Source organism: Sceloporus occidentalis, unplaced genomic scaffold (genome assembly GCF_023333645.1).
Source record: "Sceloporus occidentalis isolate IW3139 unplaced genomic scaffold, rSceOcc1.0.p SCAF_10, whole genome shotgun sequence".
Taxonomy (NCBI): Eukaryota; Metazoa; Chordata; class Lepidosauria; order Squamata; family Phrynosomatidae; genus Sceloporus; species Sceloporus occidentalis.
In genome coordinates this window covers 37,994,270-38,019,147 of record NW_028316990.1, presented here as the reverse complement: position 1 = coordinate 38,019,147, position 24,878 = coordinate 37,994,270, and the positions used below count along the sequence as shown (strand labels likewise).

The window sequence follows — 24,878 nt, the reverse complement described above, 5'->3', positions numbered from 1 at the left end:
CACTTTTTTTTGGTATTTATTTTTAAATGCTTCTGTTGTAATTCTCTAATTGTAGCATTTATTTTATAATGGCATTCAATGAATCATGAACCTATCTATATAAATAAATGGACTGAAAATAAACAGACAAATACTTGTTTGTTTGTTTGTTTGTTTTGGGCTCAATGTAACCCTTAAATATAAAGTGACCTGGCACTGTGTTTATTGTAACTAATCGTATTATTTATAATTGTATTCTTTTTGTCCTTTGTAATTGTTTGAGTTGGTTTGATTCAATGAATGGATCTATCTATGTAATAGACTGTATGTGTATGTATGTATGTATATATATATATATATATATATATACACATACACATACACATATATATATATACATACACATACACACACATATAAAATCCTTTTCTTATTTGGGCTCAATCTAAAATATCAGTGTTTCATGGCAATGTTTCTATTGTAACTTTAATTGTAGTCCTTATAATGGCATTGTTTTTGTCTGAATGCTCTAATCCCCACAAACTGATCTATCTTTGTATATAAATAAAGAGAGAATTAATAGATAACTGCTTATTTTTAATTGTTATCTTAATATAATGTGACATATGCCACTGTTTTTGCTGTAACTCCGATTGTAGCTAAACATCGACACAGAACTGCAAATCCCAGCATGGAGCCATTGCGATTAAAAGCGGTGTCAAACTGCATTATCTGTGCAGTGCAGATGCAGCTTTGCAGAAAGCGAGAAAGAAAGGGTTAAAAACAATGCAATCAGAAGGTGGGTGTGGCTAAGGGTTTGAGTGACAGGTGGCCAAATAAGCCCCTCCCCTTTGTCTGTCTCTCTTTTTGGGGAAGGGCTGGGTCCAAAAGGGAAGGAAGGAAGCCTTTGCCTTAAGCTGCCAAGAAAGCAGCCTCCTTGCAACAGTTGCAGCCTCCATTTCCTCCTCCTTTCCTCCCCTTTCTCCTTCCCTTTCTTTCCTATGGCTGCCACTGGGGTCCTCCCTTTCATCCGAGGAGTGGATCTCAGCGGCAATGACTTCAAGGTGAGTGTGGACAGGGGACACTAACGCGCGACCATCCCGCGATAAACCCGCAAGGAGCCCAGCTTCACTGGAACCCTATGGATCCCATTGGGATCAACACTGGGGCCAAGGGCAGGGCTCTAGGCTTGTTTAGGCGTTGCTGATTTGTTTTGAAACAAAGATATATACATTATATATACTATATCTATATGTATATATAAACCTAAATCAAACCCATCCAAGTAAACCTCACATTCATCACAATCAAAACCTCCCTATGTTTCCATGGCTCTTGTTTTAAGTCCATTTTAATACTTCTACATCATTATTCCAGTGTTTTAATACTTTCAAAAACAGTATTCCAATACAGTATTTAAATTCTATTAAACCAGTATTTTAATACTTGTCGCCCATTCTTCCAATATCTATTTCTTACCTATCTCTCTCATGGATCTGTTTTTAATACTTCTAAACATTATTCCAGTTTTTCAATTTAGCCTTTTTATTGATTTATTTGGCGCCGTACAATTTTGGTCCCAATTTTAAGCTAGAATGGCGTTTCCTTTCCCTTTTTGGGCGGCTCCACAGATTCCCACCATTTGCCATCATTTGGCTTTTTTAATACCTCTGAAGCCTGTGATATTTTAGGGGCCTCTTTCCTTTCTTTCCTTTGACTCCCAGCAACCGTCTCCAAATATTTTGGCAATGACTCGCAAAACCCGGCTCACAAAGACTGACGCAAAGCCTTCTTCTCCAGATCCGCTTTTAAAGTCAATGGACCCCTTTCATTTTATTTCCTTTTGGGACGGCAAATTCCAAAAAATGTCACAAAGTGACAACGGCAACAGCTTTTATTGAATTGATGGCCCCCGAGTTCGAATTTTACAGGAGAGGAATCGCCTGTTCCTTACATTTTAATGTCTTTATATTGGAATCGCCGTCCAATTTACAATTTAATGCAAACAAACAAACATGGTTTAAACAAACAGAACTGTACACAACGCAAACCATTTGGGCTTTTATGTTTATGCCTCCCTTTTGTTGTTGGTCTTTAGGGCGGTTATTTCCCGGAGCATGTCAAGTCTATGACTAGCTTGCGATGGCTGAAATTAAACCGGACCGGTCTTTGCTATTTGCCGGAGGAATTGTCTTCCCTCCAGAAACTGGTAAGGAACCCAAATGGAGGGTTTTTCCGATGACGCGGGTGCGAATCTCCCGCAAAAATCGACCCCAAAAGGCTGGAGAACCGAAGCTGCAAAGAGGGAGATGTCTCTATAGACCAAGATGCCATCAGGGTTCATCACACAGAGTTTAATTTAATATGTTTAATTGGGAAAATCCAGAACTATATTTGTTAAATATGTTTAAATAAGGCACCGAAAGAAATTGGGAAGAAATGCAGCAGATTACTGTTATAGAGGATTATGAGATTGATCAATGAATTTGAATATAGCAGAGGTGCCTCCAGTTGAAGAGCGGATCTGGAAATCGATTGATACGATGAGTATAGATATATATGAACTACTAGATTAAATGTATTGAAAACACGCAGCGGCAGTTGTGTTGGCCATTTAACAAAGGCAAACAAAAACCCATAAGCGATACCTTTATCAGTCAATCAAAATGCACAATATATGCCTTGCAATAAGTACGTTGTGCATTTCGGTCGGCCGATAAAAGCTATCGCTGACCCATTTTTTGTTTAAATTTATCGAGACGCTAATTGTATGAATTGAGAGAGAGCGATCGGAACAAACTAAGATAGATTTTAATGCACAGGTTATAAAATGGTTTTAAGTTTCCATTAGCAATACAAAAAAAAAGGTTTGCTGTCTCCACAGAGAAGCGATCTGCACCTTCTGCGCACACATGTGACGTTATTGCACATGGGTTGCGTTATATGGGCACATATCCAGGTTTTTGCAATAATGCTTTGTTTGTTTGTTTGTTTGTTTGTTTGCAAACAGGAGCATCTGTCGGTCAGCCACAACAGCCTGACCACCCTCCATGGAGAGCTCTCTGGCCTCCCTTGCTTAAGGGTACGTTTGGGTCCCTCTCCATCCCTTAAAAATGCCTTAAAGCGCATTAAAAAGGAATTAAATGGCCCATTTGGGGTGTCAGGGTCCTCACTTGGGAGATGATGATGATGATGATGATGATGATGATGATGATGATGATGTTACGTCTCTGTTTTTCCTGTCTTTGCAGGCGATCGTCGCTCGGGCCAATTGCTTGAAAAACTCTGGGGTCCCCGATGATATTTTCCAACTCGACGATCTCTCTGTCTTGGTACGTTTTGTTCGTTCGCTTTATTTCGTTCAATGCTAAAAAACCAAGGGTCATCCGGTCCAGCCCCATTTTGCCCTAAAAGAAAACACAACCGAAGCCCTCGCAACAGACGACCGTCCAGCTTCTGCTTAAAAACCTCCCCAAAAAGGAGACTTTCTCTCTTAAACCAAGCAGGAAAGCACTTAACCTCACACACACATACACACACATCGATGTTTTTATATGTTTTTAACCTGTACTAGTTGTAATAATCTGTAATAAAAATAAACAAGTTAATGATTTAAAAACTATGGACTGCTGGAAACAGCTATGTCCAGAGACACAAAAAGATGGAGAACAGCAATAGAAGCCGTCGCTGGTTTTTGGTTGCAAGGAGTCTCCAAATCCAAATTGACCGGATGGAGAAAGAGACGGCTATGAGAGGGATGTTAAATATTGGGATGTGTAATAATAATAATAATAATAATAATAATAATAATAATAATAATTATTATTATTATTATTATTATTATTATTATTATTTTAAATGGTAAGCCACTTTAATATCTTGCAAGCCATCCGTGCCAATCTCCCTGCCATTGTTTGATTTGTCTTTTGCATAGGACCTGAGCTACAACCAGCTGACGGAGGTCCCTCGGGAATTGGAAAACGCCAAGAACATGCTTGTGCTCAACCTGACGCACAACAGGTGAACGCGGCAAACGCGCCGGCGCTCTCTACTCCATCGCTTTGCAAAATCGAGCCGTTCCTTGGTTCTGTGATAATGCATTTGAGCCTGAGCTTTGCTTTTTCCGAGGCGTTGCACAAACTGACCGCGCACTTTGGGATAACATGAAATATTATTGTGTATTTCCAGTCGATCTCTGTTTCTTTGTGTGTCTCTATGGGCACATTTACATGGTAGAAATAATGCAGTTTGACACCACTTTAACTCCATCCTACAAAATCCTAGGATTTGTAGCTTTTGTGAGGCACCAGCCCTCTTTGCAAAACGACAAGTCCCTGGATTCCCATAAAATGGTGATCAAACTGCATTATTTCTGCAATATAGATGCACCCTGTGCATCTGTCTGTCCTCTTCCATTAGAAAAGACTATGATCTGACCATATGTGATTTGGAGGAATTAGAGCTTTTTGTGGCTCTCCCCTGAAAAGCTCCACAAACTCTGCAGAAAAAAGGATTCATGGTTTTTCCCAGACTGTCTGCAAGGATGCGCAGTTATAGCGCAATGGTGCCGCTTCAACTGCTATGGCTGTTTCCTGCAGCGTCCTGTGATTTGCAGTTTATGGAGAGGCCCTTAGAATTTGCAGCCAGAACCTAAACTGCAATTCCCAAAATGGAACCAAGTTGAATCGTAGCATTATAACTCTGCAGCATAAAAAGGCTTTAAGATGCATTTTCCGAAAGAGTGCAAGGTCTTTGTACGCTTGTTTTGCAAAACCTGCAAGTCAGCTGGGAAATCTATAAATAAATAAATAAATCCCATTTGCCAGAACTTGCCTGAGTGTGAAAACTGGGTGTGTGTTGTGTGTTTCTGCTTCGCCCTGCAGCATCGACAACATCCCCAACCAGCTCTTCATCAACCTGACCGACCTGCTCTACTTGGATCTGAGTGACAACAAGTTGGAGAGCCTTCCTCCTCAGATGCGGCGCCTGGTCCACCTCCAGACCTTGATCCTGAATAACAACCCTCTCCTCCATGCCCAGCTCAGGTAAAAGGAAACAAATGGACCAGCTGGTCAGCGGTCACTCCGTCTCCTCTTGCGGGGTCTTTATGGGATGGAAGCGCTTCTATCCTATCTGATTCTCTTGCATGAGAACAAGCTGTTTGACATGCTTTATCCCAAAAGCTGGGTGAGACAATGGGTGGGTTTGCATGGAAGTTCAACCCATACAGCCAGCCCCCCTTATCCACAGGTTCTTTATCCACAGGTTCAATCATTCACAGCTTGAAAATATTTTAAAAAATATATGTATTCCAAAAAAGCAAACCTCGATGTTGCCATTTTATATAAGAGACAACATTTTACTATGCCTTTGTATTTAATGGGACCTGAGCATCCAGGGATTTTGGTATTCATGGAGGGGAACCAAACCCCAGCAGATACCAAGGGCCCACTGTATAATAACAACAACAATAATAATCTGATTTTTTCCCCTCCCTTCTCTCTGTTTCTCCGATGCTTCCTTGGAACATCTCCGTCCGAAATGAAAGACAACTCCCAGCCATGGTTGCCTTGCAGACGCTCCACCTCAGGAACACACAGCGCACCCAAAGCAACCTCCCTACAAGTTTGGACGGCTTGACCAACCTCGCAGGTAGGCAGTTTAGGCAATGCAAGCCATCATCCTGCTAAAGACACATGCGTGCACAATGTTGAATTGGATTGTTTCTGCAATGCGGATGCAACCTTAGACCTGGCTCCCTGGGGTCAAGTCCTTTCAACCCTCGCTCTGCTTGGCTTGATGGTCTCCCCTTCTCTTCCCTCCTCGTCCTGGCCAGATGTGGACCTGTCCTGCAATGACCTGAGCCGGGTCCCCGAGTGCCTCTACACCTTGGCCAACCTCCGCCGCCTGAACCTGAGCACCAACCAGATTTCGGAGCTCTCCCTTTGCATCGACCAGTGGACTCACCTGGAGACCCTCAACCTGTCCAGGAACCTGCTCACCTCCTTACCTGTAAGTAAGATTCATCAACCTGATTGGTCCATGCCATTTGGAGGTAGCCATTAGTCCTCTGCTGCCAGGCAGATGGGTTTTGGAGTTCTTGGTGGCATCATGGCCAAAGATTTACATCATGGCCCAGGTGTCCACTGGTATCGGAAGGATTATTTACTGTTACAGGGTTGAGTCTCCCTTATCTGCTCCTTTTTCTCTCTCTCTGCATTGTACTTGTATCCTTACTTTTTTCTGCCCGTGTCCCTTTCTCCTTCCATAGTCCGCCATCTGTAAGCTGACCAAGCTGAAGAAGCTCTACCTGAACACCAACAAGCTGGACTTCGACGGCATCCCCTCCGGCATCGGGAAGCTGGCCAACCTGGAGGAATTCATGGCTGCCAACAACAACCTGGAACTCATTCCGGAAAGTCTGTGCAGGTATGCCCTATACTTCTCTCCTGGACCATCTTAGTCCAAGGGGGCACCCAACAAGAGGTGGAATTTCTTCCCAAGGCGCCTACTAGGCAAGATGACCAATGTCATCCACAATTATGGATGCTGGCCGTGAAAGCCTTTGAGTTCACAATCTAACAATTGCGATGAAGGGACCTGCATGAAGATGCTAGGACAGCGATTCCCAAAATCTGGCCTTCCATGCGTTTTGGACTTCAGTTCCCAGAATCCCAAGATAGCAGAGTCTCCTGGGAGCTGAAGTCCAAAACATCTGGAAAGCCAGTGTTTAGGACTCACTATGCTAAGAGATTGAACCCATAACCTTCTGGGCTTTACCATTGACCAATGGTCATTCTTCAGCTGTCGGAGACGTATGGATGAGAGTTGTATGGTCTTTCTCTGCAGATGTGGGAAGCTGAAGAAGCTGGTGTTGAACAAGAACCGCTTGGTCACCTTGCCAGAGGCCATCCACTTCCTGACGGACATCGAGGTGAGACTTCTGGGGTACGGCTGAGCGGGAAGTACAGGGATGGGATGGGCAGGGATTCAAACCATGGTCCCAGACTACTAAACCACGCTGACCCTCTGAGCGTGACCTTTCCACCTTCCTCCTGGCAGGTCCTGGATGTCCGAGAGAACCCCAACCTGGTCATGCCCCCCAAACCTGTGGACAGGACCTCAGAGTGGTACAACATTGACTTCTCCCTCCAGAACCAGCTGCGGCTGGCGGGCGCCTCTCCTGCCACTGTGGCAGCCGCAGCCGGTGGTGAGTTTCCAACTCAGGACTGGAATTCTCTTCCGAGTGACCATGTGTATTTTTATTATTTTTACTTATTACTCCCAACACACGCCTCTTTTTCTGTCCCCAGGGAGCAGCCCGAGAGACCCGCTGGCACGGAAGATGCGCCTGAGGAGGCGCAAGGATTCGGCGCAGGACGACCAGGCGAAGCAGGTGCTGAAAGGCATGTCGGACGTTGCTCAAGAGAAGAACAAGAAGATGGAGGTAGGGATGCAGATGTGTGAATGTGTATTCATCCACCGACGTGGCACAGTCAGCATGGCACATATATAGTCTTATCAGGGATCTAGCACCCTGAAGACAGTGGCTAGGATCACATATTTTGCCTTCCTTTGTAGGATCCTTACTTTTCTGGTGCCTAGCTGCTAGGGTCCTTCCATCTTGTTGTTTTGTTAAACTGCTAGGCTCCTTTACCTTTTTTAAATTTAACCCCAAGGTTCCCTTTCTCCTCTTGAGTTATCACTTATGCTTGACCACTAGGATCCTTTGCTGTTTTGTGTTTGACTGCCAGGATCCTTTACATTCTTCCTCTGTTTATGTACTAGGATCCTTTATTCTTGTTCTACACCTGGGACCCCTTACCCTTGTCCTGATCAGATTCTAGGATCCCTTCCTTTGATTTAACTGCTAGGGTCCCTTACTCTTCTTGCCTATGATTGCTTAGGATCCCATATTTTACTTTTCCTCCTCTTTTGCCAACAGGAGAACGGAGACCCGAAATACACAGACCTGAAGACGCGCCGCTGGGACCAGAGCTTGGAGAAGCCTCAGCTCAACTACTCCGAGTTTTTCACGGAAGACGTGGGGCAACTTCCTGGCATCACCGTTTGGCAGATCGAGAACTTCGTCCCCACGATGGTGGATGAGACCTTCCATGGGAAGTTCTATGAGGCTGACTGCTACATCGTTCTGAAGGTGAGGGAGATGTTCGGTGATGTTGGGAGTCCCATCATCCTAGGAAATACTTTTCCACTTGGTTGTCTTGAAGTTTCACAATCTCAAATCTGACAGTACATGAGACAACCTGATGCCCTCCAGACATTTTGGATTACCTATTATAAGTTGACTTCATTTATAAGTTGAGGGCAGGTTTGGGGGCCAAAATTATTATTTGCAAACAATCAAATCTGCAGAAGTCAAAACCGCTAAGGTGGAGGAGCGCCAAATATAAAATGTGTAGATCAGTGGTTATCAAACTTTGGTCCTCCAGGTGTTTTGGACTTCAACTCCCATGATTTCTGACTTTATGGCACAGTGACTAGGGCTTCTGGGAGTTGAAGTCCAGAAGTCCTGGAGGATCAATGTTTTAGGAATCACTGGTGTAGATCATTAGTCAGCGTGTCTGGAACTTTCCTACCTTTGATGGTCATTGGTGTAACATTGGAAATGGTCTCTTCTCAGACCTTCCTGGATGACAACGGTTCCTTGAACTGGGAGATCTACTACTGGATCGGCCAGGAGTCTTCGCTGGACAAGAAGGCCTGCGCCGCCATCCACGCCGTCAACCTGCGCAACTACCTGGGGGCCGAATCCCGCTCCAAAAGGGAGGAGATGGGGGACGAAAGTGATGAATTCAGCCAGGTGAGCAGATCCCCAAACAAAGTAGGTTAAGTTAAGGAAAAGAGGGATGGGGTTTAAAATCTTACGGAGATTTCTTAAAATTTTCACTTCTTTTTGGTGGCTCTTAGGTGTTTGATCACGAAATCTCCTACATCGAAGGAGGAACAGCCAGTGGTTTTTACACAGTCGAGGATGTCCATTATATCACCAGGTAACACCGTTCTCTCCCTAACCTCCCTCCCAAGTTGGATATCGATACAATTTTTTGCATCCGAACTAAAATCTTTGTTTTGATTCAGGCTCTATCGCGTTTATGGCAAAAAGAACATCAAGCTAGAACCGGTGCCACTGAAAGGAGCGGCTTTGGACCCACGGTAAATAGGCAGCGCTGAGACAGTGACACCTTTGCTTTCTGGTGGTTCAGTGTTCACAAACTTTGTTTCATGCACAAAATTATTTTTAAAATTGTGCATAAAATTACCTGCTACCTATAAAATTATATTGTATATAAAATTATATTGTGTACATGCAGAAGGTGCATACGAGACATAAATGAATTTTGTGTTTAGACTTGGGTCCCATCTCCAAGATATCTTGGAAATATAGGTATTCCGGGGGTGGGGGGGTGTCTTAAAATCCAGAGCACTTCTGCTGCCAAGCATTTTGGATAAGGGAGATTCAACTTGTACCCTTTTGAGTAGCACCAAATATCCACAGATCTCTCTTGGAAGTCCCATTTGATGTATATATTGAATTGAATGCATGGATGTAGAGGAAGATGCGAGGCTGCATCGTTCTACTGAAGAGAGAATCCCTCTTTTCTTCCTGTTTTTTCCTCTCTCCAACTCACCTCTTTCCCATGTTTTTGGTAGGTTTGCCTTTCTTCTAGACCACGGCCTCAAGATCTACGTTTGGAGGGGGAGCCAAGCCACACTGAGTGCCACCACCAAAGCCAGGTATCATCATCATCATCATCATCATCATCATTTATTTATATAGCACCATTCATGTACAGTCAGCCCTCTGTATCCACAGATTTTTTTTTTAATCCATAGATTCAAGCATCCATGGCTTGAAAATATTTTTAAAGTACAGTGGTACCCCGGGTTACGAAATTAATTCGTTCCGCCGCCGCTTTCGTAACCTGGAAACTTTCGCTAGCCGAAAAGCCCATAGGCGCTAATAGCGAAAGCCGCGATTCCGTGTGAAATCGCGCCGAAAAGCACCAAATTTTTCTTCGTAACCCGAAATAACCTTCGTAACCCGGAAATGTTTTTTTCAATGGATTTTTTTCGTAACCCGGAAATTTCGTAAGGCGGCGCATTCGTATCCCGGGGTACCACTGTATATAAATTCCAGAAAGCAAATCTTAAGTTTGCCATTTTACATCAAGGACACCATTTACAACCCCCTTGTGTTTAACGGGACTTGAGCATCCATGGATTTTTGGAAGCAAACCCCAGCAGATACCAAGGTCCCATTGTACACGACACTTTACAAACCATTACAAAATAAAACATTTATAACTATCCAATGATATAAAATGCTAAAATCACGCATTATCTAAGTGTAGGTGAAAACTCCACTGCTTTGCAACTCGCGTGGACAGCTGGTTGTTTATTGCTGTTGGTTTATCAGTTGCCTACACATGGTTTTATCATGGCAGTTAAAGTACAGTACTACAAGACAAAAGAGCCCCTGGTATCTGAGGTCTTTCTAACCAGACACTCCAGCTTTTGAACCCGGGACTTTTTGCACAGGAAGTGTGCGCTGTCGTTTCAAGCTACAGACTCGCCTTTTTGTAGCTTAGTGCTTCTGCCCTCCTCTAACTGCTTTTTTTCTGTCCTCTGCAGGCTCTTTGCAGAAAAGATCAACAAGAACGAGAGGAAGGGGAAAGCGGAAATCATACTGTTGACCCAGACTCAGGAGACCCCCGAATTTTGGGAGGTCCTTGGAGGGCAGCCAGAAGAGATCAAGACCAACGTCCCAGATGACTTCAGACCTCCAAGACCCAAACTCTACAAGGTGTGGAGGAAGAGAGAGATTGTTATAGTTGTGCTCCAGTGTAGGGTTAAATCGGAAAGCAGAATGCTCAAGGAGGGTGTCCTGAGATGGTTAAATTTTAGCCATCATACATCCCAAGGTGGTTTGTTTCCAGAGGTGGATTAGACAAATGCCGCTGAGAGATGGTGCATGGATTGGTGTCCACTAGCCATCAGCTGCCAGTCCATGGAGACTGGAAAGGAAGGGAGGGAGGGAAGGAGGGAGGGAGGGAGGAGGAAAGGTAGTCTGTGGACCAAGATATGGTACATTGGGGAACCATAGGATTAGCGAATGTCCTCTCTGGAAGCCTTTTGTTGTTGTGTGCCTTCAAGTCATTTCTGACTGCTTGCGACCCTAAGGCGAACCCATCATAGGGTTTTGTTGGCACATTTATTCAGAGGAGGCTTGCCATTGGCTTCCCCTGAGGCTGAGAAAGAGTGACTTGTCCAAGTCAGTGGGTTTCATGGCCAATCTGGGAATCCTCCTCTGAACAAATCTTGCCAAGAAAACCCCATGATAGGATCACCGTACGTCGGAAACGACCTGAAGGCACACAGCACACACAGAGTCACCATGTCACCATAGCTTCAATGGGTTTGTTCTAGTTGAGGTTGCCCAGTAGGGCTTTTGATGGCTCATTCCTCCCAGTTTAACCCTCCTCTCTTTCTTCTCCTTCTGCTTCTTGCTCAGGTTGGTTTAGGATTGGGATACCTGGAGTTGCCTCAGATCAACTACCGACTCTCGGTTGAGCACAAGAAAAGACCGAAGGTGGACCTGTTACCAGAGATGAGACTGGTGAGACGATGGGAGGAAGGGTGTGTTGTTGTGTCGTTGTTCCATATTCGAGGTCAGGGAGTAACACCCCTGTCTCCTAGCAATCCAGGTGGGGCAAACCTTCATCTTTCCTCTACCTCCTCCTCTTCTTTCTTCTGTAGCTTCAGAGTCTTCTGGACACCAAGTCGGTCTACATCCTGGACTGCTGGTCGGACGTCTTCATCTGGATCGGCCGGAAGTCGCCACGCCTGGTGCGGGCAGCCGCACTGAAGCTGGGGCAAGAGCTGTGCAGCATGCTCCATCGTCCGAAGCACGCCATAGTCATCCGCAACCTGGAGGGCACCGAGTGCCAGGTAGGTTCGGACAGACCCTCATGTCCACACCTGTCCACCTGTCAGCAGACACTGCCCTTGGGGAGGGACCGCAGAACCCATGGTCCACAGCATCCCTGGCCCAATCTAGGATGTCCATTCCTTGACGTCCTCCTCTCTTCCTTTCCAGGTCTTCAAGTCCAAATTCAAGAACTGGGACGATGTGCTGAAGGTGGATTACACCCGCAACGCAGAGTCGGTCCAGCAAACGGAGGGTCTCTCTGGGAAAGTCCAGAAGGATGCTGAGAAGAAGGATCAGATGAAGGCCGACCTGACGGCCCTCTTTCTGCCCCGCCAGCCCCCCATGCCTCTGACTGAGGTAAAAGAGAGGAGGGAGGCGGATAGGAGCCGCCTGAAATTATCATCGGCAAATTAATCTCTTGTTGAACCAATGAAACATGGATTCTGCAGTCTGTGTTTAAAATACCTGGAAGCATATGCATCTCTGCACCTAGTCAGTGAGGTGCGAAGAACTATTCTGGGTGCCCTGTGCTATGCTCAAATCAGTCCTAGTTTCTTTGCATTCACACACACACACACTTTCTCAGTTATGTTACTGCTTTATCCATATAACCATGAGATCTGGAGACTTGGGTCTTAGCTTAAAAGCTTTGAGATTCTCAAGCCCCAGAATTTAACGCCTCTAAAACCAGAAGTTTGGCTTTGTACTTGTTTTAAATTGCATGTCACCTTGAATTTATTTTATTTTATTTTTATCCTGCCATTCTCCCAAAATGGAACCCAAGGCAGCTAACAGCATATATAAAACACATTAAAACAACAACTAAATCTCATAGGGCTGGAAGGGGAACTCAGAGGTCATTGAAGGATCTTCAGCTAAATGCACTGAAGTCTGGTCTTCCAGATGTTTTGGACGTCAGCTCCCAGAAGCCCCAGCCATCTTGGCCAACAGTCTGGGATTCTGGGAGCCGAAGTCCAAAACATCTAGCGAACCCAAAGTTTGGGAACCATGGTTTTATGGTATGACTTCCTGCCCTTGGCCCCCAAGTTTTTCCCCTTTGTGACTCTTAACTCCATACGTTTGCAGGCGGAGCAGCTCATGGAAGAATGGAACGAAGACCTGGACGGGATGGAGGGCTTTGTTTTGGAGAATAAGAAGTTTGCCCGTTTGCCCGAAGAGGAATTTGGCCATTTCTACACCCAGGATTGCTATGTCTTTCTCTGCCGGTAAGCCCACTGTTAACATCCCATTCCTTTACTGCCATGGATAGAAACAATTGAAAATATAAAAGCAAAGTAACGGTAGCTTTTTTGCCCCGAAAGGTACTGGGTGCCTGTGGAGTGCGAGGAAGACGAAGAGGAAAAGAAGAGCAAGAAGAAAAGGAGCGAAGGGGCTGCTGAAGGAGGAGAAGAAGAGGAGGAGGAAGAGGAGGAGGAAGAAAGGCAGCCCGAGGAAGACTTCCAGTGCGTGGTGTATTTTTGGCAAGGCAGGGAGGCTTCCAACATGGGATGGCTGACCTTCACTTTCAGCCTCCAGAAGAAATTTGAGAACCTTTTCCCCGGAAAGCTGGAGGCGAGTAACAAGAGACGGCGAGCGGACGTGCGCCTGCCGCCTTTTATTTTCATGTTTTAAATTGTATTTATATTCAGGAGGGATCTCAGTTGTTGGTTTGTGCCTTCAAGTGCCTTCCAACTTAAGGAGACCCTAAATCTATCATAATAAATAATACGGTCTGAAGCTGCCAGCCACAGATGCTGGCAAAACGTCAGGAATAAACTCTTCTAGAACATGGCCACAGAGTCCAAGAAACTATAGGTCTTGCATGCTTTTGCACAGGCGGGTGGGTAGTTAACGCATATTCTTTTAATGCATCCCGACTTGGTGGTTTTTGAACCCCTTTTTTCAGGTGGTGCGCATGACCCAGCAGCAGGAGAACCCCAAATTCCTCTCCCATTTCAAGCGGAAATTCATCATCCACAAAGGCAAGCGGAAGGCCAAGGAAGACAGCCTCCAGCCCAGCCTTTATCACATCCGGACGAACGGAAGCGCCCTTTGCACCCGGTGAGTGCCGTCCGTCCGGATCCCCTGGACACCTTTCCCAATCCGACACTTCATTTCATCTTCATGGATTTCATTTCCGTGTCCCTAAGGGTCATCCAGACCTAAAGAAGCCGTAGCTAAAGCATCACTGAAAGGAGACCCATCTACCTTCTTTTAAAAACCCATTTTAATGAACTAAGTTATTTGAACACTGCAGTCCTTGTTAATCCTCAGCTAAACAGCCTCAATATTATCTCCTCCTCCTCCATTATCCTAATCATTGATGCTAATATTGTAATATCAACCACCGTATAAATTCTTCTCCAAAGGATTTATAGTAGTTTCTTGGGAAAGTTTCTTTTTTGGACTACCAGAATGCCATAGGTAACCTTGCCCATTGACCTTGCTGGCTGCAGGATACTGGGAGTTGTAGTCCCAAACAGTAAAGTTTCCAGGCTCCAGTTTCCAGATCCTTTCGTCTTTTTCTTGACCGTTTCCAACTTGTCTGCACCATTTTAAAAATGCGATGCACGGAAGTGGCCATTAGCAGATATTAATTGATCTTCTTCCATGCCTTTTTCAGGTGCATCCAGATCAATACCGACTCCAGCCTTCTCAACTCAGAATTTTGTTTCATCTTGAAGGTAACCCAGTTCAAAAGCACCTTATTAATTAACTGGATTTCTGCATTGGGGAAGCTGTTGTGGCTTTTTCTTATGCAAAACGGCTTACATTTTTCAAGTAAAATAAATTATTATTAAGACTTGTTCAATAGCAGTAAAACATTACGGCTAATGGATTTTTTCAGAGTCATAATTCAGGGTTTAAATACCCTAAAGGCACCAGATCCTATCTGATCTTGGAAGCTAAGCAGGGTCAGCCCTGGTTAGTACTTGTATGTGAGACCATTGAGGAATCCCAGGTATATATGTAGGCTATATTTCAGAGGAATGAATTGGCAAAACCATCTCTGAGTATTGTGTCCCTAAGACAGCGCCATGACCATAAGTCAACAGGCAACTTGAAAGCCTATATATACACATATGCAAATATCCCACCTGATCTTGGAAGCTAAGCAGAGTTGGCCTGGGTTGGTCCTTGGATGGGAGATGGGCAACAGATCCCAGACTCTAGGTTCTACCTCAGAGGAAAGAACTGGCAAAACCTCCTAAGAAAATCCTATGAAAAATGTATGAGACTGCCATAAGTCGATTATGGTGTCTTGCAATGACTCCGTTCCTTTCTCCTTCCTCTGCTTCAGGTTCCCTTTGAGAGCAGCGACAACCAAGGCATTGTCTACACCTGGGTGGGTCGGGCGGCCGACCCAGACGAAGCCAAACTGGCCGAGGACATCATGAACCACATGTTCGACGACTCCTACAGTAAACAGGTCAGCTGCACCAGAATTGGGGAAAGTCCAAGCCGGAAAATACGGCCAGAGAAGGTGGACTCTTACACATCTCTACTTGCAAAACTTGGAGGTGCCATAAGGGAGGCTACTGCAGAGATACTTGTTTAATGCTATCCAAGGACAGAGCGTATACTTTGAATATTATTATTATTTTAAACTGGGTAAGTATACACTGTGTCCTTGGATAGCATTAAACTATTATTATTATTATTATTATTATTATTATTATTATTATTATTATTATTTTCTTATATCCCGTCTTTCTCCCAATATAGGGACTCAAGGCAGCAAACAGCAGAGCAGATTACTGCTGAGATACTTGTTTCATGCTAACCAAAGACAGAGTGTATACTTACCCAGTTTGAATTATTATTATTATTATTATTATTATTATTATTATTATTATTACCCCCTCTGAACAAATCTTGGCAAGGAAACCCCCTGATAGGAGGGTAGGGTCACCATTAGTTGGAAACGACTTGAAAATGCACAACGACAACCAATGTCTCAGTAGGATCCCAGCCTACCTGCCATGCCCAAGCAGCTCACCTTGGTTGCATTGGCACAAAGGTATAGGGCAAACCCACCTATTCTAAAATGGCCGACTGTTGTTTCCTTCCGCTTCCAGGTGATCAATGAAGGCGAGGAGCCTGAGAACTTCTTTTGGGTCGGCATCGGGACCCAGAAGCCCTACGATGGAGACGCCGAATACATGAAGTATTCTCGCCTGTTCAGGTAGGAGCCATTTCCATTTACAACCCTGCGTCTGCTCTCATTCCTCTATTTGCCAAGGGCAGCAAGTCGTAGGGGGCATCTACACTGTAGAAATAATGCAGTTTGACGCCACTTTAAATCCTATAGCTCCATCCTATGGGATCCTGAACTTTATATTTTTGCAAGGTATTTATCGTCTGCTGATTTACTGGGATTTATCATAGTTTCAGATCTTTTACTAAATTAAGTTTAGGTTAATACCTTTTACTTGTATTTTGAAAAATAGTTTAAAATCTACACTGGGTTCAGTAAGCTGCAAACTGCCTCGAGTCCCATTATTTAGGAAGAAAAGGCTGGAAGTTAAGAGATTAAACGCATACAATACATCTCACATTCTACCATCCCTCCACATCTGGAATGTGCAGCCTTCTAGCATCCCTCGTTTATTGGCCATGCTAAGGCTAATGGGAGCTGCAGTCCAGGCACATGCGCTCTTGCTAACAAGGAACCTCCTGGCTTTACCTCTTATATATTATATTACAATATATAATATAATGCCCCTCTAATGTAATCATATACTAATGGATCCTTCTGGCTTTACCTCTCCAGATGCTCCAATGAGAAGGGCTATTTCGCCGTGTCCGAAAAGTGCTCTGACTTCTGCCAGGACGACCTTGCCGACGATGATATCATGTTACTCGACAACGGGCGCGAGGTGCGTTTTCTTGGGTTCGGAGGATGAGGATACCCAGACTTAAACCTTACACCTACCATTGCTGAGTAAAAGAGAAGAGGGTCAAATTGTAGAGAGAAGTACATCCACTTGCGTCAAGTGGAAGAGCTTCTCCCAGGCTGCCATTTTGCAGCTGGCAGAAAATACTGCGCAAGGGGGGGAACCTAAATACCTCTTTGTGCAATATCCGAAAAAGCACTTACACAAGTGCTATTGTATGTACTCATGTGTAAGTCTAGAAATTTAGGTCAAAAAATTGACCCCAAAAACCTGAGTCAGACGTATCCGTGGGTCAATGTAAGTATTGCACATATCACAAAGAGCTGGAATTTTGTACATTCTTTGGCATTGCTTTGCTTTGCTTTATCCTAGAGACCAATGATCCCCAAACTGTGCCCTTTAAGAGATTTTGGACTTCAGCTCCCAGAAGCCTCAGCCATGTTGGCCAATAGTCTGGGATTCTGGGAGCTGGAGTCCAAAATCTCTCAAAGGGCACAGTTTGGGGACCACTGCTAGATCCTTTGCTATGTGCCCCTAAGTTTTACCTTTGACTTATCCATGGGTCATATCATAATTTCGGCCCCAAAACTTGCCCTCGACTTATACATGAGGTTGACTTATAGTTGAGTATATACTAAGTCAGCAAGAGAATTTCAGAGTCAGTATTTTTTGGAAGTGAGTGTTTTTGACCTTTGCAAACCATCTGTATTTTAACACCTTCCGTTCTTTGCAGGTCTACATGTGGGTCGGGAGCCAAACAAGCCAAGTGGAGATCAAGCTGAGTCTGAAAGCTTGCCAGGTAAGGAGGACATGTTGGCAAATAGTCTGGGATTCTGGGAGCTGAAGTCTAAAATCCCTTAAAGGGCACTGTCTGGGGACCACTGCTTTAGGTCTTTTGCTTTATGTCCCTTAAGTTTTGCCCTTAGGGTTAGGGTTATGGTTAGGGTTATACATGGGTCATATCAAAATCCATAATTTTGGTCCCAAAACCTGCCCTCGACTTATAGTCGAGTATATATGGCATATTTTAAAATATTCCAAGAAGCAAACTTTGATTTTACCGTTTTCTATAAAGGTGACATTTCACTATGCCATTGTATTTAATGGGATTTGAGCATCCACAGATTTTGGTACCCGGGGGGTCCTCAAACCAAACCCCAAAGGATCCCACTGCATTGCGATCAATGCTGCCCCTCTTCTTCCCCATCCCAGGTGTACATCCAGCACATGCGCTCCAAGGACCCAAGCCGCCCGAGGAAGCTCCGTCTCGTGCGCAAAGGCAATGAACCACCAGTCTTCACCCACTGCTTCCACGCTTGGAGTGTCTTCCGGAAACCCCCGGCCTAAATGGGCGACTGAATGGTATCCCCAAATCTGATGGACTTGGCAATCCACTTCAACCCAGGACTGGCTACCATGGCCTTTCAAAGGTAGTCTGTTCTTTTTTCAAGCAGCACACATAGGACAAAATGTTACTAGACGAGACGGAGCTGGGAGAGGTACCTCCTCCTCTGAACAAAGCCCCACTTCCTGCGCATCATTGCCTAATACTTTGCGCATCTCCTCACATTTTCCCCCCTTAGAGCAACGGAACATATGTTCCTGGAATGTTAAAGCTAGGATTCTCTCACTACTGTTGCATTAAAGCCAAAGGGCAGAGTTATTGTTGCTGTTTCACTTCCACTGAGACTTGAGCTATTTATAATAAACTTGCAAAACATGGCTTCTCTTCTGCGTTGGAGAGTATGGCGTCCTGGGAACAGAGGATGGAGGGAATGGGTTTTAGGACAGGAGTCGGGAAGCGTTTGCAAAACTTTCTTGGAAACTTTGTTGAACTTATTGACCCAAAAATCTGAGTCGACTTATCCACAGGTCAACGTAAGCGCTGTATTTTAAGACACACACACACATATATGGGGAAAGATAAGTTTAATCTGCCCTGGAAGCACAGATCCCCTTTTATTCTCATGCATCCAGCCTTAATATGTGCACAAATAGTTATGTCTGCTGGAATTTTGCAAGTTCTTTGGCATTGTTTTCCTTTACTTCATCCTTTACATCCTTCATTACATGCCTCTAAGTTTTACTCTCACGGACTTATCCATGGGTCACATCAAAATCCAGGATTTTGGTCCCCAAACTTGCCCTCGATTTATATACGAGGTCGACTTAAGAGTCGAGTATATACAGTAATTTTGCAAAGGAACCTACAGCTGCGTGAGACTTAGAATAATACTTAGAATAATGGAAGAGACCCCAAAGGCCTTCCAGTCCAAGACACCATCACAGATGCCCATCCAGCCTCTGTTTAAAAGCCTCCAAAGAAGGAGGCTACAACATTTTCCAAAGTAGCATCTTCCCCTGTCAAACAGCTCTTACCTTCAATAAATTCCTCCTAATGTTGAGCTGGAATCTCTTTTGCTATAGTTTGCATCCATTGCTCTGGGTCCTATTCTCTGCAGCTGCAGAAAACAAGCTTGTTCCATCCTCAATGTGACATCCCTTCAAACATTTAAACAGGGCTATCATATAATCCCTTAACCTCTTTCTTTTAAAGTTCAGGCTAAAACACGTTGCGGCTTCACCTGCTCCCCTAACCTAGTTATCGAACATCACTCCATTTAGGAAAAAGATGGAAGAGAAGTGCGACGTTTTGCCGCAGTTTGCGCATTTTGACCCCGCATCAGAGCCACCCCTCGGACAACCAGCCACACAGACTTAAAGATATTAAATGCTTTTATTTGTTTTTTGTTTTTTTCCTTTATTAAAAACCTGTATTAATAACTAAACAATGCTAAATCCATTATCTGGACCCCAAAAACAAAAGAAACGTTCCCAACGGAGGGCACTTTCTACCAAGGACTCTAACCCCTTCCCTCCCCTCCACAATCAATCCCATCCAAATGAGAGAGAAACAAAAAATTAAGACACACAATGGCACATTTCAGCAATGAATTCCTTACCCCTCTCCAGCCACGCACCAGACATTCATCCTTTTACACACATGCGCACACATACACACAAACAGAGGGACATGAAATCCAACCGTACCGGATTATTCTTATTTCTCACTAATTCATCATTGGGGTGGGGGGCAAAATTTGGGCCTATCGTGGGGACATGGGGGATTATTCCTTTGCCAACTAAGGAGGAGGAATGGGGCAACCAATATAGCGCAAAAGGCTATCTAAAACTGGGTCTAGTCTAAGCTGAGCCCAGGATTGGTACTACTACTGCATGAGAAATATAATTTCAGTTCGTCCCCCCCGACCAAAGCCTTTGGCCAACCTTTCCTTGGCACAAGAAGATGATGTTGGCCATGCGAATAAAAATGTAACGATGCCCAACCTGCTTTATTTAAAACAGCAGCAAAATGATGGCGCAGACGCCAAGGGGCGCGTATCCACACTGCACAACTGCAGCGGTTCGATAACACTTTTAAGTGCCATGGTTCCATCCTTCTGCTATTTTCAGATTTGCAGTTTCACAAGACTGGTGTTTCTTATGCAGCACTAGAAGAATTCTGTGGCTGAGAATCCCAAATATCATGAAACTACAAATCCCAGAATTCCACAGGATAGAACCATGGTGGTTAAAAGTGGTATCGAAGTGCTGTCATTGGGTCATGTAGATGCACCCCCAGGAGGCACAGTTGCATGCAAGCATTGCCAGGTCCTCCCCCCGGTTACTTTTTCCCAGGATGGAAGGGTTTTGGAATATAAATCCCTAGTCAGCATGGAAGATGTTGGGAGTTGTAGTGTAGTAAGAAGTCACTGTCCCAGCCTCTCTTTTTTGGCACAGGATGGGCTCCGGGAAGGTCCAGAGCGGCCATCTTCATAGTACTGTAATAGAAGGAATGTGAATGCAAAGAACAAAAGATAGGTTTCTGGTTTTCAAGGGGAGGAGTAAAAGGCAGGAATTTGGGGCACGTTTATAGAGTTGGGATTTGGTCCCCCATTTTCAGAGGTCAATGTGGAACGGAGACGAATGGCCAAGTTGCAAGATCTAGATTAATTTATAGGTGGCACTTTTCAAGTTCTAGATTAAATTCTAGGTGAAGGCCTCTGCAAAGAATACTTAGATCCTACATATCTAAGATCAGGGCTCAGAGAAGTGGCTTTTCTCTGGACTGCAATGTCCAGAATCCCCCATCCAACTCCTCTGAACCCTGAGCAAGACAAAAGTTGGGTGGAAAATGGAAGTTGTGTCCAAGGTGGAGTCTTGTCTGCCAGGAGCAACACCCGGAGATGGGAAAAACTATTAAATACAGGAGGAGTCCAGGATAATCTCAGAAGGCCCCAAAAACATAGAGAGTTTCAATTCCTTTAACCTCAAAAAGATGGTGTGTGGGGGCTTTGGAGAATTCGCCGGCACACATGTGAGCATAAGGCGACATGTTTCATCTCATTTACGGAGATGGGAATGGCACAAGCCTCCCAATATTGCTGGAACTGCAACTCCTATCACCCCCCATTACTGGCTGGGGACTGCTGGAGACTGCAGTCCAACATCCTCAACCAAGCTACATGATTCTCACCCCTGGTGCAAAGTTTGAGGACTTCCCAAAGACCTTTGATGCTATTGCCCCTACATCTTGTGGCTTGACAACTTTTGTGAAGAAGACCACACACAGCAAGGAATGCAACCCCAAGGAGCTGGGGCAATATGCCCACTTATTGGTCATTTGAATTGTGTAGAGCTGCAACCCAAAGTTGTCATGGCCCCCCTTTCTCCCAGAAAGCATGCACTACTTTCAAACCAGAATTTTCGGAAGGAAGGAAGGTCGATTTTTCACACTACGCAATTGCGGCACTATGTTTGCACTTGAATTGCCACTGTTGCATCCTGTGGAATCCTGGGATACATAGTTGGGGTGGCACTAGAGCTTCCTGGCTCTACTTGCCCTCCTACTCTAAATCCCAGGATGCCATTGCATGTTGCCATAGCAGCTCAAGTGGAATCGTAGCACTATATAAACTACAAGTGTGAAAGGCCCTTTTGTTGTAATACACACAGCTCTCTTAACAAATCCAAGCTTTTGTGCTCTGCTGATATAACTAGACTACAAAACCCATCAGACCCAACCAGGGCAGCCAACGGTGAGGGAGGATGGGACTTGGGTTGAACAAAATTTGTGTGGTGTTCAATAAACCCTCACTCACATGCAGCTAAGGTTTGGGTAGAAATCATGCAACTTCCCTAAAGTTATTGTTAACTCCCCAGTGTTGGCTGTGCTGACCTGGGGATGATGAGTGTTGCAATCCAGCAGACGTCTGTACCTTTTCCCACAGTTGAGCTACAATTGGAGACTTCTCCAAAGCAGGTGAATTCCTCAAAACAGTCGAAGTGGAGAAACATACCTAAAAAGCTACAGATTCTCCCCAACAGAAACACTTCCTTCCCATCCTGAAAATTCACACCAACAGAAGTCAGAAAAGGGGGGGAAAGGAGAAAAAGAACATCAATTCTGACATTTCTTGACACCAAACTTTGTGCATCATAACCACATCAGCCACATGATGGGGAAAAAAGTGTCCACAATGACAGGTTTTCTCATGGATCCACGGTGTGGTCTTCCACAAAATATGCCCGACGGGGAGAAACCAAAGGACACACATCCGCTGGCACTAAAAACCCAAGACTTCAACGAGGAATCCTTCAAAACCAAAGAGCAAATAATCCAAATAGAGAAAAGAAATTGTCCTAATAAGTGTTAGAAAAGGTCACAAAAGCGTTTCCCCCCAAAAGGCGGCTCAGAAGGAGCTGGTCTTTGCTCCCCGGATGGGCACCGCTTCTCTTCCCGGAAGTTGGCAGAAGAAGGTGGTTCCAACCCAAAGGCAGGAGGGAGACTCTGCAAATATATATGTAAACATCTCCGCAAAAAAAGCCCATTTCGTACAAGAAGAGAAAGGTTTTCAGGGTCCGAAAACAGTCGTCCAAATACTGTCTATATAAAAAGCCGCTCCCTACAAGGAAAGGTCGGCACCAACACTTCGCTTCAAGGGATGCTGCAGATTCGGTCTTGCGGGGATCTCCAAATGACATCTCCTCCCCGCGCATGATTTTGTGTCTGTGTTCATTTGTTCTTTCTTTCGTCTTTTTCTTTGTTTTTTAAAAAAGGAGGAAGTTTAAGAGTTTTAGTGTCGTGGGGTTTTGTTTTTTGTGCAATGGAAGAGAAGACACAACTTGGTCCTTTCTGTAGATGGATGGCACTCTTGCGTTTTCAACCTTAAAAAAGAGACGTAGAGAGAGGCAGACTCGGAGAAGGACCGAGAACAAGAGAGTTTGAGATTCAAGGTATCCCACCTGTCCGCTTCCAGGCGTTCACGGTATTAACTCCTTGCGTAAAAACAAACTGCAAAAGGAAAGTCTCCGGAAGGAGGCGGAGAGGTACGGCGAACGGTCCGTTGCAAAGCGAAGTCGTCTTGTTCAAGTGGCTTCCAAATCCTTCGACAGTCTCACCATGGTTTCACCCTCTCTGCAGTGGGAAATGTATTATCATTATTATTATTAGATTATTAAACAGTTTATGTGTATAAGCCACAATAACCATTACAAAATATTACAAACCACCACCATACAATTTCACTGGACTGCAACTTCGCCTCCGTCAAACCACAAATCCCAGAAAACTGATGTTTTAGGGGAGGGAGGGAATAAGTTGAATTATTGTTGTATTGGATGGATTTTTATTGTAAACCACCTCGATCCCGATGGAGAGGCGGGGTAAAAATACATTTATTATTATTGTTATTAACTCCAAAGCCTTGACCCATGGCAGTTAAAGTGATGTCGAACTGGATTATTTCTGCAGATGCGCCCAGTAATCCTGAATCCCCATCATCCTGTTTTTATGTAGCATTGAAATGAAGCCAAAGAAAACAAAATAATGTTGGTGTCTACCAAATCTCCAACCAAATCTCATATGCAACCTGGTGCCACATTGCAAAGGCCCTGATCTCACATCATCCCACATTGTATTCTCCCCACTGGAATAACACAGAAAAAGGCCTCTCTGGCAGGCCATAATCCTCCAATGCGTGTATATGGGGAGAAGCAATCCTTGGAGTATTGTGAGGTCCCAAACCCAAGATGCAATTATGACCAGGGTTCAAACATGCCACGCTTTCAAAAATGCAGTCTAGCACATTGGAGGGATGGTTGCCCAAGACATTTGGGGACCTCTGTCCAACTCTGCAAAAACCTGTCCAACTCTGCAAAAACCTGAACACGTGCCTCATTTAATTAGGATCCCCGGGGAACGCGCCTCGTCGTCACTCAGGTTCCTCAGATTTCGCTCTGTTTCCTCCAAGGGCCTGCAAGAGAGGTCAGAACCACATTGTTGTCCTCTCCATTGAGTTTGACCCTGATGAAACCTCCTCCTGCTTTCCACCACGTAATTGTTATGTATCCTGACCTGAGCTTGGAAGAACCTAATTTTGGGGACAAGCACACCCAGAACCTACAGCCAGAAATTCTGGAAGTTGTAGTCCAAAAACAAGAATACTTGATCTCTTTGGGGTAGATGTAAAAAGACTTACGCCAAGAAGTCCTTCACTTCTTCCGCAGTGATGTCTCCAGTGGTGTCCAGAGGGGTGTCAATACTGTTGTTGGGAGAGTCGACCGGCGTTGGACAAAAGGATGCCTGGTGTTCTTCCGGAGACCCTGGAAAAAAGAGACGGAGCAAAAAGGATGGAGTTTAGCAGCCAACATCGGACGATTTAGCCAGACAACTGCCCCACCTGAGAGTTTTGCTGCTTTGGTGCGTCTGGCTTATAGTGACCCTAAAACCACCTGAGGTCCTAAAACCTTTAAAGGCACTAGATCTTATCTGAACTTGAAGCTTAAGCAGAGTCAGCCTGGGATTTGTAGTCCTCTGAGATATTTAGCCTTTGCTGTCAGAGCACTCTGATGCCGCGATCAACTACAAATCCCAGGATTCCACAGCATGGAACCACAGCAGTTAATGCAGCCCAAATCTTTAAAGAGATTTCAGAATGTCCAAGAAAGGAAAATCCAATTTTGAAACCAAGGGCTAATGTTTTCCT

General features: G+C 44.7%; 2 protein-coding genes across 4 annotated transcripts in view; one reads left to right on the top strand and one right to left on the bottom strand.

The window, feature by feature from the left end:
- Positions 1-846: 846 nt before the first annotated feature.
- LOC149306518 (protein flightless-1 homolog) lies at positions 847-18,546 on the top strand. The gene is made up of 30 exons (XM_089539940.1): positions 847-1,043; positions 2,078-2,188; positions 2,990-3,061; positions 3,231-3,311; positions 3,914-3,999; positions 4,863-5,024; positions 5,528-5,631; positions 5,816-5,991; positions 6,251-6,408; positions 6,829-6,913; positions 7,042-7,189; positions 7,293-7,426; positions 7,925-8,137; positions 8,624-8,803; positions 8,911-8,993; positions 9,082-9,156; positions 9,655-9,738; positions 10,636-10,807; positions 11,516-11,620; positions 11,761-11,952; positions 12,101-12,289; positions 13,019-13,158; positions 13,255-13,504; positions 13,839-13,993; positions 14,556-14,616; positions 15,234-15,362; positions 16,012-16,118; positions 16,707-16,812; positions 17,564-17,629; positions 18,043-18,546. The coding sequence occupies exons 1-30, from the start codon at positions 981-983 to the stop codon at positions 18,175-18,177; spliced, it is 3,822 nt and encodes a 1,273-aa protein (XP_089396066.1). The 5' UTR covers positions 847-980; the 3' UTR covers positions 18,178-18,546.
- An 891-nt stretch (positions 18,547-19,437) lies between these two features.
- The window catches only part of LOC149306517 (lethal(2) giant larvae protein homolog 1-like), a 33,740-nt gene continuing 28,299 nt past the window's right edge, over positions 19,438-24,878 (bottom strand). For 2 of the 3 annotated variants that reach the window (XM_089539692.1, XM_089539695.1), the window contains 2 exons: positions 24,372-24,495; positions 24,068-24,146 (listed from right to left, as the gene is read on the bottom strand). In XM_089539692.1, the coding sequence (XP_089395818.1) occupies positions 24,068-24,146; positions 24,372-24,495 (203 nt within the window). Of the gene's footprint in view, positions 23,309-24,067; positions 24,147-24,371; positions 24,496-24,878 lie in introns of those variants that run through there. The other variant, XM_089539694.1, reaches the window with a different exon arrangement.

What these genes read in the sequence shown, in the direction of transcription:
- LOC149306518 (XM_089539940.1), top strand. Translation starts at nt 981, where the DNA reads ATGGCTGCCACTGGGGTCCTCCCTTTCATCCGAGGAGTGGATCTCAGC. An exon ending in CTGGCCTCCCTTGCTTAAGG is followed by an intron (nt 3,062 to 3,230) that starts GTACGTTTGGGT and finishes CTGTCTTTGCAG; the next exon opens with GCGATCGTCGCTCGGGCCAA. An exon ending in TGAGTCTGAAAGCTTGCCAG is followed by an intron (nt 17,630 to 18,042) that starts GTAAGGAGGACA and finishes TCCCCATCCCAG; the next exon opens with GTGTACATCCAGCACATGCG.